Below are 12,738 nucleotides of genomic sequence, written 5' to 3' on the forward strand. Positions count from 1 at the left end.
TTAGAAGAGCGGTCTTAAGGAGAGCGTCGATTGTATTGAAGTGACCGAAGTTACAAAAGTCAGCACCCTGAAATTTCAAAAACAAACGACTGGATAGCTTTTTTTATTGACAGCTGCACACAAAGTTTCCAGTACTAGCTATGATGCTGTTACAAGTTAATATATCGTTTATACGGTTTAGCGGGAAAAGATTTCAACAATTTGTTCAAAACTAACAACAAAAACTGAAAGCCTAGATCTTATGCAAAGTTTAAAACAAGCTTCTACTTTGGAACTTACAAGTAACCATCATGAACGGATCATTTTGAGTCCAATGACACTTAACAGCTTTTAATCTTGTTTATGCCTGGGTCTAAACGGATTCTTAGATAAATAAATAAAAGTAAAGTAAAAAGTAAATCTTATTTATAGTGGTCATGCACTTAGCTATACAAGCATTAAGCTTAGCTAGTTTACAGGCATGCGAGTGAAACAAAGGAAACAAATATTTCAAAGAGCATAGCGGGTAATTCCAAGCGGGCAAGATAGCGCCAATCACAGCGCAGGATCCGTTTCATCTTGCCCTAAATCATTATAAATTATGATAATGAATAACCTAACTTCACAATGAAATTCTACCATCACTTCATAAAGTTCTAGGCCTGTTTGTTTGATTTGACTTATATTTTGTAGCTTTCCACTTTAAGTTCTCTTGCTCACTTTTGTCCGTCAGTTTGTAATTTGGAAAGTCTCAAACTCGATCTACAAAACATGAGCACTGAAAGACACCTGTATACAAAATTAATGTCTTAAGGCCACATATCAACTTCTCCCTACTACTACTGAGAAGTGCACAGGGACCAATAAGGAGAATTTATGTATATATATGGCTGGGCGCTGTGATTGGCGCTATCTTGTCCACTCGGAATTACCCGCTGTTTCCCGTAAGAAAATAATGCTCCTTCAGTTTTCCATATAATAAATCCTTTATTTATCAAGCTTGTTCGGTCAAGATGGCTGGATATTGACCTCGTTCATTTCTGCGTGTTTATATATGGACCTCAACTCCTCCTCGTTCCATAAACACGCAGAAAGGAACTTGGCCAATATCCAGCTATCTTGACCTCACGCTTGGTCAATAACCCATTTATATTGCTCGACTTCACACTGCATCATTTTTGGAGTTCACTAAGAATAATTTCCTCATGCGAACTTGATTTTTGATCCATTTTAAGTTATTAAATATTATATCTTAAGAAAATCTGCACTTCATTACCGTTACCAACTGCCAAAACAAAGTCACTAACGTTACTCTAACATCAATCCCAAAACAGCCAGCGTAATACCTATGCATGCTGTTTGCAAAGGAAACCTAAAAAGTGTTGCTAGGTAGATTGGTACTATTCCGTCCATATTGCAAGAGAGATGTTACTTTATGCCAAACAAATCATGAAGACTACATGTATTTATGCGCTAGCTAGAACGTGGTATCGACCGACCAGCAGGTCTGCACGAATTATTATTTTTAGTTAAGTATCTCCTACCAGACCAAGTAAACACGGCTTATGTGGACTGGTCAAAAGAAAACGACCCATTTTATTTTTTTGGAGAACGTTGAAACTGTCGAAAACTCCACGGTTGCAAATAATCTATATAAAAATTAAACGTACAAAACGGAGATATGCCAAAATACTTTACTCTCAGACTTAATGGAAAAAGTATTTTACCTGTAGCGAGTAATCCCCTTCGGATCATATGCCTAGCTAGATCCTGGTATAAACGATGATTTTTGATTAAATTGATTGCAAGTAAATGCGCCAACACAAAAAATATATCCAAAAAAAAAAACATTGTTAGCAGGGAATTTATTTAATTATCAAATTAAGTAATTATCAATGGTGAGGACGAATTAAAGTCGGCCAGTTAAAACAATCTATAACAAATATAATTACAGCTACATAACGCTGTTGTGTGCAGCTCGTTTTCTATTTTTCTACAATAACGTAATGGTTACTAAGCCGTGACCAGCTGTATTATAACAGCAATCATTTTGCTGATCTTTTCCAACATTATAAGAACCTCCCCCTCCACCACAGGAATCATCTACAAATTTCCCACTGCTACCCCCGGAATACCCTCCACCACCCCCTCCACCCCAACCCCCACCACCACCCCCACCAAAACCACCAGAGCCATGAGAACGAGTGAAATTAAGAAATGTTTGTTGGTAACGGTCTTCTCAGTTCCACTTCTTCTACTGGAGTAAAAACCACCGCCGCCACCACCTGAAAAAATAAAATAAGCTGACTCATTCCCATTTGTATATTTAACGATTCTAAATTTAGCAGTGTCGTACAATGGAGGTTTGCCTAAAAAGATTATCTGGGCTGCCCACACGCCATTAAAAAAGGAGGGTTACAAAACTGTATTTAGTGTACCTTTCAATTACAAGTGAATAGTTGCTTTTGTTGTTACTGCCAACCAAATTTTCGACAACTTCCGAAGACTGAAAAGTGTATTTCGACAGTTAAAGTTGAACTGCCGATGAAAAATTGCTTTTGCCAAACATCGAGAAAGTTTTGAGATAGATATTTAAAGCCGATGAATCGACTTCTTGCTAATCAAATGTGTGTTGTTGGCAACTAGCTTTGGTGAAGTGAATATAATTATTGTCATTTTTACTCTCACCTGACGGCCTATCATCACCACTCATTGCGCCGCGTCCATTGCTGCCTCCTGACCATGATTTGTGTCCAGGATTCCCTGACGTGCTTGTGCTGGCATCACATCCCTGGTATCTTGATGTTGCAGCTATGAGGCCTCCTCCGCCTCCAGCCACTATCAAAGGCATATTGCTTTCTCTTACTACAAATGTTCCTCCACCACCTCCAGAACTCCAACCGTTGTTCCTTATTCCTCCTTCTTGACCAACAAGAATTCCAATCATTTCTCCCTTGGATAAGCTGAAAGTTCCTACTATTCTCGCACCTCTTCCTCTGTATTGGGCGCTGTCCTGGTTTTTATCATACCCCCTGCTGCTCCTACTGCTTCTATTCTGTATTGACCAGTGTACGGCACAGTCCACTGTTGAATACCTTCGGAAAGTGTAACTTGACCTTCATGATCCTGACCTGTATAGTGGTCACCAAGTTCCGTTGGACCTTCTTCTCCTCTCGCCTCGAGACTTGTAAAGGTAGCACTGAATCCTGGATGATTAAAAACCATCAACAGTCCGAATCTCAGGGCTGGTAACAAATTATGTACCTAAAAAATGTGGCTCTAGCGCCAAATTGCCATCTAACGACGGAAATGCGACAAAACGCAAAATTTGTTGCAAGTAGAGAAAAAAAAAATGTAGATATAACATCTTAATTGACCACTTGCTAATAGGTCTTGTCAGGGATGGTTGGGCTATTTAAAAGGCAGAAACAGGAGTTTCACCCGGCGTTTTCAAGACCAACTCCAGCTCGTGGAAAGGGAGATCTAGAAGACTTTAAACCCGAGACCTGACCAGCGCCATAACTGCTGAGTCCGTCGCGCTGTCTCAGTAGTAATGAAAGGTGGAAAAAAAATGCACTGACATTTTGAATTTACCACATCACAGAGTCACCTCTTTTTGTCCTACGTGCGCCAAAATAGATTTTTACCGTGTTCCACTCAAGCGCGTACAAATAATAACACCATAACAATACTCCACTCTCATCTTGGCGCCAATGTTCGTTGGAACGCGGAAAAGGCTTATTGTTAGGTTTTGTAATGTTTTCATTTTGGTTATAGGGCCAACCAGGTACTAGGTGTTACAATATGATCCAAAATGACAGCCCCTGGAAAGAGCCCAAAATGATTTCAAATATATTAAAACATTTACAATGCACAAATATATCTTCAACAATTGAGTGAATGATTTGTTCCAACAGTACAGATTTTTTTTTTGAAGTTGCAGTTTTAAAAGTGTAACTTTAAAGGATAATACAACTAAAAGGTAACACTATCGGAATTAATTTTGGAGACGGAAACCCTGTCAGAGGGAAAGTCGCGTGATATGAATCAATTGAAGAACGAGGTTTACGTCTCAAATTTATTGGTCTATTGTGTCGTCTTTAACAACGGGAAAATCCGACTCGTTATTGACGGAAACCATCCAGAATTAAAAAAAAAAAAAAAAAAAAAAAAAAAAAAAAGAGCCTGAAACTAGAAATTTAGCTATTGGCTATTTCCGAATTACCTTGCCCCTCTGTTTCAAAACGAGTCCTCGTTCAAAAACTTTTATATGAAAATGATTTGATTGGCTTGAAGATAGTGGCCCAGGTCAAAGCCAAGTCTCGTTATGAAACAGAAGCAACGGGTAGCTTGGGGTGCTTTTCCATTCAACTAAAAACAACCTTTTGAATTTCCGGAAATTTTCGGTGACAAAAGGAACAGCATTTTCCGGAATTCCCGGAAAGACGACGAACTCGCGAGGTATATCCAAATCTTAGAAAATTCCTCAATGAGTATTTTCCTTCCACTTAATTTTTCTTCCGAAATTCCCTGAATTTTCGGTTGAATAGTTCGCATGCCTGAAATTTGTTACGTACATCACCGCAAACAACCCGCGTCATATTTCAGTCAAGACAGTCAAGACAGTGAAATATAGAAGATGCACACATTTCTTTCCTAGTTCAGCGCCGATTTCTTCAATGGAAGTCCATGAGTTAGTCGAGAATTAAGGGATCTGCTCTTTAAGTCTATAAAAATAAGTCTCGAAAGCTTAGTATAGATTGTTTTCACGTGACGTCAAAAAGTTCCGAGATTCAAAACTAAACAGCCACCAGAGTCTCTATCCTCATCAGGCAAAAGAGGTGCAAAATGTATATTGATGACAACGTTTTAGCTCATCAGCGTCCTTCGTTTGGAAACCAGTGCATTTTGAACTTCAGGTTTATGGCGGTGCGTGACATAGAGCTACGATCGCGTTTGTCGATAAATATATACTTACTTCGTGATTTTTAGCCATTTGTGAAGTAAAAGTATTAGGAAAAGTTTTTATGTAAACATATGTTTTTGCAGTAAATATAGTCAGTGACCTTTACACTATTTTCCGGCCGCCATATTGCAATTGGTGTACTGCAGAGCTTCGCCAACATGGCGGCTCTATACTGAGCTGTAAATTTGTGCGAAACCTATCGACAAATATCTGAAGTATGGGATAACGCACAGACCTAAAACTTGTAGAAGTCTTTTCCTTTATTTATCTTTTATAAAATCGCATTTTCTTGACTTCATCCACCGAATGGTTTTCGATTTATTTTTTTCATTGCGCGACAGTCAAAATGATCTATAGCAATCTCGTTCCCAGGGTCTCATGGAAGGCGGCGGGGGTGTTTCTGGTAATTTTTGCCTATTCTAGTTCACGAAATTGTTAGTTCAAGGTAAACAAACCTGTTTTTCCTCGCTTCTTTTCTTGCGAGAGTATGACGTAGTCAATTCACGGAACTGCCAGAATAGAGCTGCAGCGAGTGTATGTACTAAGCTTTCGAGACGAATTATTTTTAGAGACTTATTTGATCTGATGGTGGATCACTTAATTCTCCACTAACTCGACTAACTCGTTGACTTTCTTGCAGAAATCAGCGCGCTGAATTAGAAAATACATTTGTGCAGCCTTTATATTCGACTGTCTTGGCTGAAATGTGACGCGGATTGATTGAGATGATGTGAAAAAATGAGATCCACCGCATCTTATTTTCATTAGATGCGAAAATATTGCAATGATGCACTGCTGATGTAAATCGCGAGAAATTGGAATTTTGGGTTAAAAAAAAGGAAAGAAAAAGGACATTAAAAAGAAAGATTAAAGAAAGGAAAAAAAAGTTAAATATAAAAAAGAGACCCCGACCCCGAGTCCGCGTTTTAGTAACATCCTGCCTGAAATTCAAAAATATTTGCATTTTTCTGAAACTTTCCATAGCAATTTCCGTACCGTCATTACCCGTTTGGAAAGTTCCCGATTTTTTGATTGAATGGAAAGCGCCCCACTTCTGCGATAGAGTGGTAACTTGGCCTCCACTCGCCTAGTCATCGTCCCCAATTACAGCGGGCATCAACACGCATGCGCCATAATCTGAACATGACGTAGCGCCATGATCCACTCTGATAAACAGACTCGGCCGCTTAGATAAAGAGCTAATTATTTCAAAGATCAAAACCGGTAACTGATCTGCCATATCTGGTTTTTACAGGTAGTAACAACGGCTTGTCTCCAGCTCGCACTTGTAAATATCCATTCAAATCAGGCCGTCAAGTTGTATTTGTCAATTGCAGTGCGTCTTGTGTATTGTCCAATTTGCAGGCTTGTAATTTCTCGCCGTGGTTAATCAAAAAAACATTACATATAGCAATAGTTAACAGTGCAGTTTATTCCATCTCCATGAAATACATCTTTGCACGAGCAGTTATAGGATCCTCGGGTGTTGTTACACACAGCATTAGCACTACAGTTGTGTGTTCCGTTGGTACATTCATCTATATCTAAAACAACAAAGAAGGAAATTTTAAAAAACAAAGAAGGAAATAAGTGTCATTATAAATAAGCACAGTTATTATTAGCTTCTGAAGAAAGGTCAGTGTGAATGGAGACGCTTATAGCTATAAAGCAGCTTGAAGTTGATAAAGCCGGTAAATAAACCGCCGTAGACAGTTTGTGCAGCTGGCGTTTATCCGAGCATTAGTCCTTCGTCAGAGCAAAGACGAGGCGGAGTACGGAGTTGCGCTATTGGAGGATGACGGCAACAGAACTCGAACATAAGAATTAAACTGTGTTACAGATAGTTACTAGTGCAGTTTAATCCATCTCCATAAAATCCATCTTTGCACGTGCAGTTATGGGATCCCTGGGTGTTGTTACACACAGCATTAACACTACAGTTGTGTGTCCAGCTAGTACATTCGTCTTCATCTAAAACAACAAAACGAATTTGAACTCTAAAGCATGCAAATGCCATTGCAAATTGGCACCGTTTTTAGTTTCTAAAGAAACTTTTGTACTGTGTAGGTGATCAAATGAGACACTCAGCCATTTATCAAATGGAAGTCCTGAAAGACGATTAAGGTCAGTTAACCGCCTCTTAAAGATGTAAAGCCCATGTTTCGAGCATCAGACCTTCGTCAGACCAATGTACAGGATGTTTATAAATGTTACTAGTGCAGTCGTTTATTCCATTTCCATTAAATCCATCTTTGCACGTGCAGTTGAAGGATCCCGCGGTATTGTTACAAACAGCATTCACATGACACTTGTGTGTTCCGTTGGTACACTCGTCTATGTCTAAAAAAAAGAGAGAGAGACGAATAGTTCAATTTGGAACTATAATGAAATGTTTCCATGTAAGAAGATCAATAAATAGGTGTAGGTAATCGTATGAATGCGAATGCAACTAAGGATTTACACTACGCGTTTTTCGATCGACGCAACATAAAGGTGATATTCACTACTCCAAATTAAGAACATGCCTCAGTAAATCTTAGAAACGTTAAATTGTACGTTTGAACGGAACATTTGTTATTATTAAGCAAGGGCAATTTTCGCCGCTTACTCACATGCATCACAGAATTCGAATACCTCGCTTAAGTACATATTGCAGACAACTGTATTTGATGTCCAGATATTTCAATTTTACACATGGCTCATCTAATACTTATTTACTCACCAGTCTCTCCAGTCTCGCGACGTTTTTGTTGCAACAAACGCAGTTGCACGAAGTAGAATCATGTTCCCTAGCCAAAACTGACGGCAACAGCGCAAATGATTTTTTATGAGTTGCCTAGGGATTTAACACTAAGCAACGTTTTATGCAGCGCGTGTCATAACAGCACTGGCGAGCCAAGGTCATGAAACATTGCCTACTGTAGGAGCAGTGTGATGCATAACTCAGACACATTTTTATCGTTTCCTCACTTACATAAATTGATATATTCCAGGCATCTGTATTTGACTTCCAGATATTTGTACGTTCCACGACATGGATAGTCACCGAACAAGTATTTAAGTTCTTTATTTACTCGTAACTCACAACTGGTTTCGCCGTTACACTTATCCTGCACACGTGTTAGAGAATTGCTGGAACGACAGTTTATGTTGCTCATTTTGTCATGTAAACACGTATGCCGGTCCAGCCTGCCATAGTTCGCGTTCAGCACGTCGATTATTTTTCCGTTTGGGCAGCTTATTTTTCCTTGGAGATTCTCACAAATTATAACGGACCGTGGCTTCACTGCAGAAAATAAGAGAAGCAGGAGAAAGGGGAAAAGAAGACATTTAAGTGTCATTATCTTGGAAATATAACATCCCTTATTCTGCTCTGGTATTTCATCAAATAGTGGTGTCATTTCAAAACTAAGGTATTATCTTTCTATTAGAGCAACGTTACTATAACCTAGTATACCCTTATCTATCATGTTCTATAATGGCTTGGGGAAGTGCTTACAAAATGCAGCTGAAAAAGTTGCAATCCAAACAAAATACTGTCCTAAGATTAATGCTCTTTTCCAGCTACGTCTGGAGCTTACACAGAAAGTGCTCTCCATTTCACACTACACAAGATATGCATTGAAGCCAAATTTCTGTAAACCATGTCTTCGCACTAACATTGGAAAACAAATGTTCTCCTATCTGGAGTGATATCCCACATTACCTGGAAGCTAAGCTTCCATCTGTAATCTGATAGAGAACACTAAAATAAGCTAGTAAAATAATTTGATCGGCTTACAAGACAACTGTCAATCGCCAACTGGACTTGAATAAACTGAACATTCGGTTTAGAGTGAACGATCGCTTCAAAGTTCGCTTTTTAGTTTAATATAAAAATTATAAGGATCTAAAAGTTTCTAGTCCACAGCAATCCGGCCCCATTGTGGCTCATGAAAACGTACACTTTTCCTATGGAAATAAAAAAAGCAAAGAACTCAAAGCTTGCTTATGAAAATGCGAAATGCTCTGCTGTATTTGAAAGGAGCTACAGTTATTTACGGCTACTTAGCAGCAAGTGTCCGAACTAGCGTCAAAGTTCGAAAGACTAAACTTCTCCCACTGTTTCTACTCCGAGTACAGGATAGAATATCAGGGCAAGCTTTCAACTCATCACTCATCGGGTAAGCGTTGTTATTGTTGAGGTTCACTTCGCTGAGATGACCGGAGACTGCTGTTTAGCGATAAAGAGTTACTACACTCAGTGTAAGTGTTGTTTGAGCGTTTTTACAAAAATAAAGCTTCTCATCATAAACAGAGACAGCTCAATTAGTGTTTTCTGTCATTATTTTACATCTATAAAGTATAATTTCTGCCTTCATAATAAATATAATCCGATATAATGTCTTTTATCCAAGCATTCGCTAGATTGAGAACTCATTTATTTCGCTACGTGGTTACCGTTGTTTCCGGCGGGATCTACAACCCTGGCCAGAACTCTTGGAACATAAAGGCCATATCCCGTAAAAATTATGTATTTTCCCCCTCCCCCTCCCCCCCCCCCCCCCCCCGATGCAATGTTGATGTCAGGCATTCAAGTCATTTTCGGTAGACTCAACATTGCTTGGGGGGTGGGACAAAAGAATTTTCTCCCTTGATTTTCATAACTGTCCCATGATGTTTTGACCAGGGTTGTAGCAAAACTCGTTATTTTAGGTACAGTTTTAACACTATATGTGTCAACAATGGCTTCTATGCAGTTATTTTTACAATTGCGAAACTTGAAATTCAGCTTACTGTGCATCTGTACTCTGATTAAGCACGCTTTTTTAGCCAATCAGAGTGCGTGATTTCTTTAATTACAGAACATGTACGAGAACGTTATTACAGAGAATGTATCGGCACGTTGTCCATAATTGCTAATTTCTCGGCTAAATTTGCAGTTTAAGCACGCTGTTTGAGCCATTTGTTTAATTACAGCGCATGTACGGGAACGTTATTACAGAGAATGTATCGGCACGTTGTACATAATTGATAATTTCTCGGCTAAATTTGCAGTTTTAATAACAGCCACGACGATTTTCCACTAAATATCAGAAGAAAAGGTCTTTAATATATTCGAGCAGAGTACAAATTAAGAGTGTGTCCGTGAGAAAACCAGGCAGAACCAGGCAGGAGGTGATACAGCTCAAATCACCGATTTCGCGGGTTTGGTGAATAAATGATTATGGTAAAAAATTAGGTCAAAATATTTTATTCCCTTCACGTTAGGGGGACCCCTCCTAAAATGGTTGTTTGTCACTAATTTATGCATATTTGATCAGCTGTCTTTGGTTTAGTATTTCTACAACAAGAAGGGCCACGTGAATGAAATCCACTGGATCATTTTCCACTATTACCAGTCTCAAAGCACAGATACTAATTTGAACTAGACAATTTGATTTCTCTCCGTGGCTCCATCTTAAGTAAGGTGCATATAGCGTAGTGTTGTGAATAGTTGGTAAAAGTTCAATTGAGGCCTTACACTACTGTAAAATGATATTAAAATCTTTTTAAAAATCCAAGCTTTCGCCGATCTACGGCATAATCAGGGATAAAAAAAATATATTCCGCGTAAGGCTTATATACAGATGTAAAGTACAAACGTGTGAAAAGCGAAAGAATGTGGGGGGTAAAATGCATGAGGCAAATAAGATACAAATATGAATAAAAACGAATGATATGATGTAATGAGCGAGTGTCAAAGTACAAAGAGTCTCTAGATATGTTAAAATAATTATTAGAATAAAAGGTCCGCGAATTCGCTGCATTCCTATCGGGAGTTGAGGGCAGGTTTGTAGTTTCGTATATAAAACGCTTCGAACATTCGTAGTTTTGCGGGGTCGTTTTCTAGTACAATGGTCTTGATTTCGATGCCTTTGTGGACTTTATTTTGGCACTTTGAAATGTGTTTCTTTACGGAGGAGTTGTCATTGTTCAGGTGTTCTCGTACACGATCGTTGATAAAGCGTGTAGTGCTCCCGATGTAATATTGGTTGCAGTTGTTACACGTGATTTGGTAAACAGCGTTGCGTAATAAGCATAATTTGGTGCTGGAGATAGGGCAGTTGGCCCTCGTGTATGACTTGTGCGCGACCCGTACTGGTATACCCTCTTTTCGGAAAATGTTGGTGATCCTGTAGTTGAGACGTTCGGAGATATATGGGATCTTCAGGTACGACCATTCTGTGTTGAGAGGTCGAGGGTCTTTCTGATGGTTCTGGGAGTACTTAGTTTTGTCTATAATGCTTTCAGGATACCCGTTACGACGGAGGACGTCGTCAAACATGTTTTGATGCTTTGTGGCTGTCGTTTTTGTAGAGCATTTATCGTCGATACGTTTCCGCTCATTACGAATGAAGTTGATCTTTGACTTTTCCAGTATTGCTGATTGGTGGTGAACGAAGAGTGGTTTCTGTGCTATTTTTTTGTAAAAGTCAAAGGAGCTTTTGCCGTCTTTGGAGATGGTGACATTGAAATCAAGTAGTGATAGTGAGAGGCCTTTGGGTGTTATTTCTGGTTTCTCAATTTCAAACTTTAATGCAGGGTACAGATTGTTCATTGTATAGTAGAATTGGTCTGTCATTTCCTCGCCAGTTGTCTGGAGATAAATATCGTAAACGTATCTCCTGTAGGGGCTTATAGATAAGTGTGAAGAGAGGGCGATGGTTTCCAGTCTGTCCATGAATAGGATGGCGGGAATACCTGAGATGTTAGAACCCATAGGTAGGCCTTCTTTTTGTCGGAAAACGTGACCATTGAAGGAGAAGTACATGTTGTTTAGCGTAACTGTGAATAGTCTTTAACTGATGGCAAATATCTGTACTGGGCAACCGCAAATATACACTATTCTTACATGGATAGTGAGAGCAATCACTAAAGTTCTCAAAAAAGCCACAAAATGTTTAGGGACCTTTTTCCGTGCTGGCGTACTGTTTACATAGGACTTAACGATTTTTGGCCATTTCATGAACATCCACTTAAACACAAAAGCCATTGTTCTGTCTTAACCTAACTTCAAATTAACAAGAAATATCCACCTAAGTATTTTCCTATCAATTATAAATAGGGTGAAAAGAAGCACTTGAGACATTTCTTTCAAAAATTTTTTTCAAAAAAAAAAATCTTATTTCTTCTACATTTTGTGACAGTCTCACGACATCGAAAAATTGCGGCAAAAGAAGCTTCAACCCATAAGTTCCCTCAACTTATGTTTTCAGGTGTAAAATAGAATGGAAGTAAAAAAAACAACTACATACAAGTTCTTCTTGTATATCTTGTTTGTTTCATTATTACTAATGGCGAGCCAAAGGCATACAGATCAATAAGCCGCTTTTATTGTTCAACAAATAAAGAAGCCTCGACTGTGCTCTGTTCTGTTGTAAAGCACGCAGGAAGCGGTAGAGCACGAAAGAGGTGTAGGGGTAAACACGAGACGAAGTCTAGTGTTTTTCCCCACTTCTTGAGTGCTCTACTGCTTCCTAAGTGCTTTACAACAGGACAAAGCACAGTCGAGGCTTCTTTATTTGTTTTATGATAAAGAATCCAATAATTTCTCCACGCATTAGGCTGAATTTTCAAACCAAACTTTATTTTCCAAGCAAGTAAAAGTGGCGTCAGCCGTGCTCTGTTCTCCGATAAAGCACGCTAAAATAAGCCAATCACAATCCTTGTTAGAATTGTTCAAATAATTTGATTGGCTAACGAAGCGACAGCTGTCAATAACAAACTGGACTTCAGCGAAGCTCTCAGTTTCGAGTAGTTTCGAGCGGCTT

The 12,738-nt window shown here is 38.9% G+C and overlaps 1 protein-coding gene and 1 pseudogene across 2 annotated transcripts in view; both read right to left on the reverse strand.

The window, feature by feature from the left end:
- Positions 1 to 952: 952 nt before the first annotated feature.
- LOC149112682 (uncharacterized) lies at positions 953 to 3,204 on the reverse strand (annotated as a pseudogene). Its single transcript, XR_016207140.1, has 2 exons — positions 2,668 to 3,204; positions 953 to 2,264 (listed from the first exon to the last, which is right to left on the reverse strand). The product of XR_016207140.1 is annotated as an uncharacterized LOC149112682 (transcript).
- Positions 3,205 to 6,346: 3,142 nt separating this feature from the next.
- Positions 6,347 to 12,738, reverse strand: part of LOC149112683 (uncharacterized) — a 66,777-nt gene continuing 60,385 nt past the window's right edge. The window contains exon 6 of the mRNA XM_089289357.1: positions 6,347 to 6,489. Within this exon, the coding sequence (XP_089145483.1) occupies positions 6,347 to 6,489 (143 nt within the window). The remainder of the gene's footprint in view (positions 6,490 to 12,738) is intronic.

Source organism: Orbicella faveolata, unplaced genomic scaffold, assembly GCF_042242905.1.
Source record: "Orbicella faveolata isolate gen_17 unplaced genomic scaffold, um_ofav_v1 contig_2, whole genome shotgun sequence".
NCBI lineage: Eukaryota > Metazoa > Cnidaria > Anthozoa > Scleractinia > Merulinidae > Orbicella > Orbicella faveolata.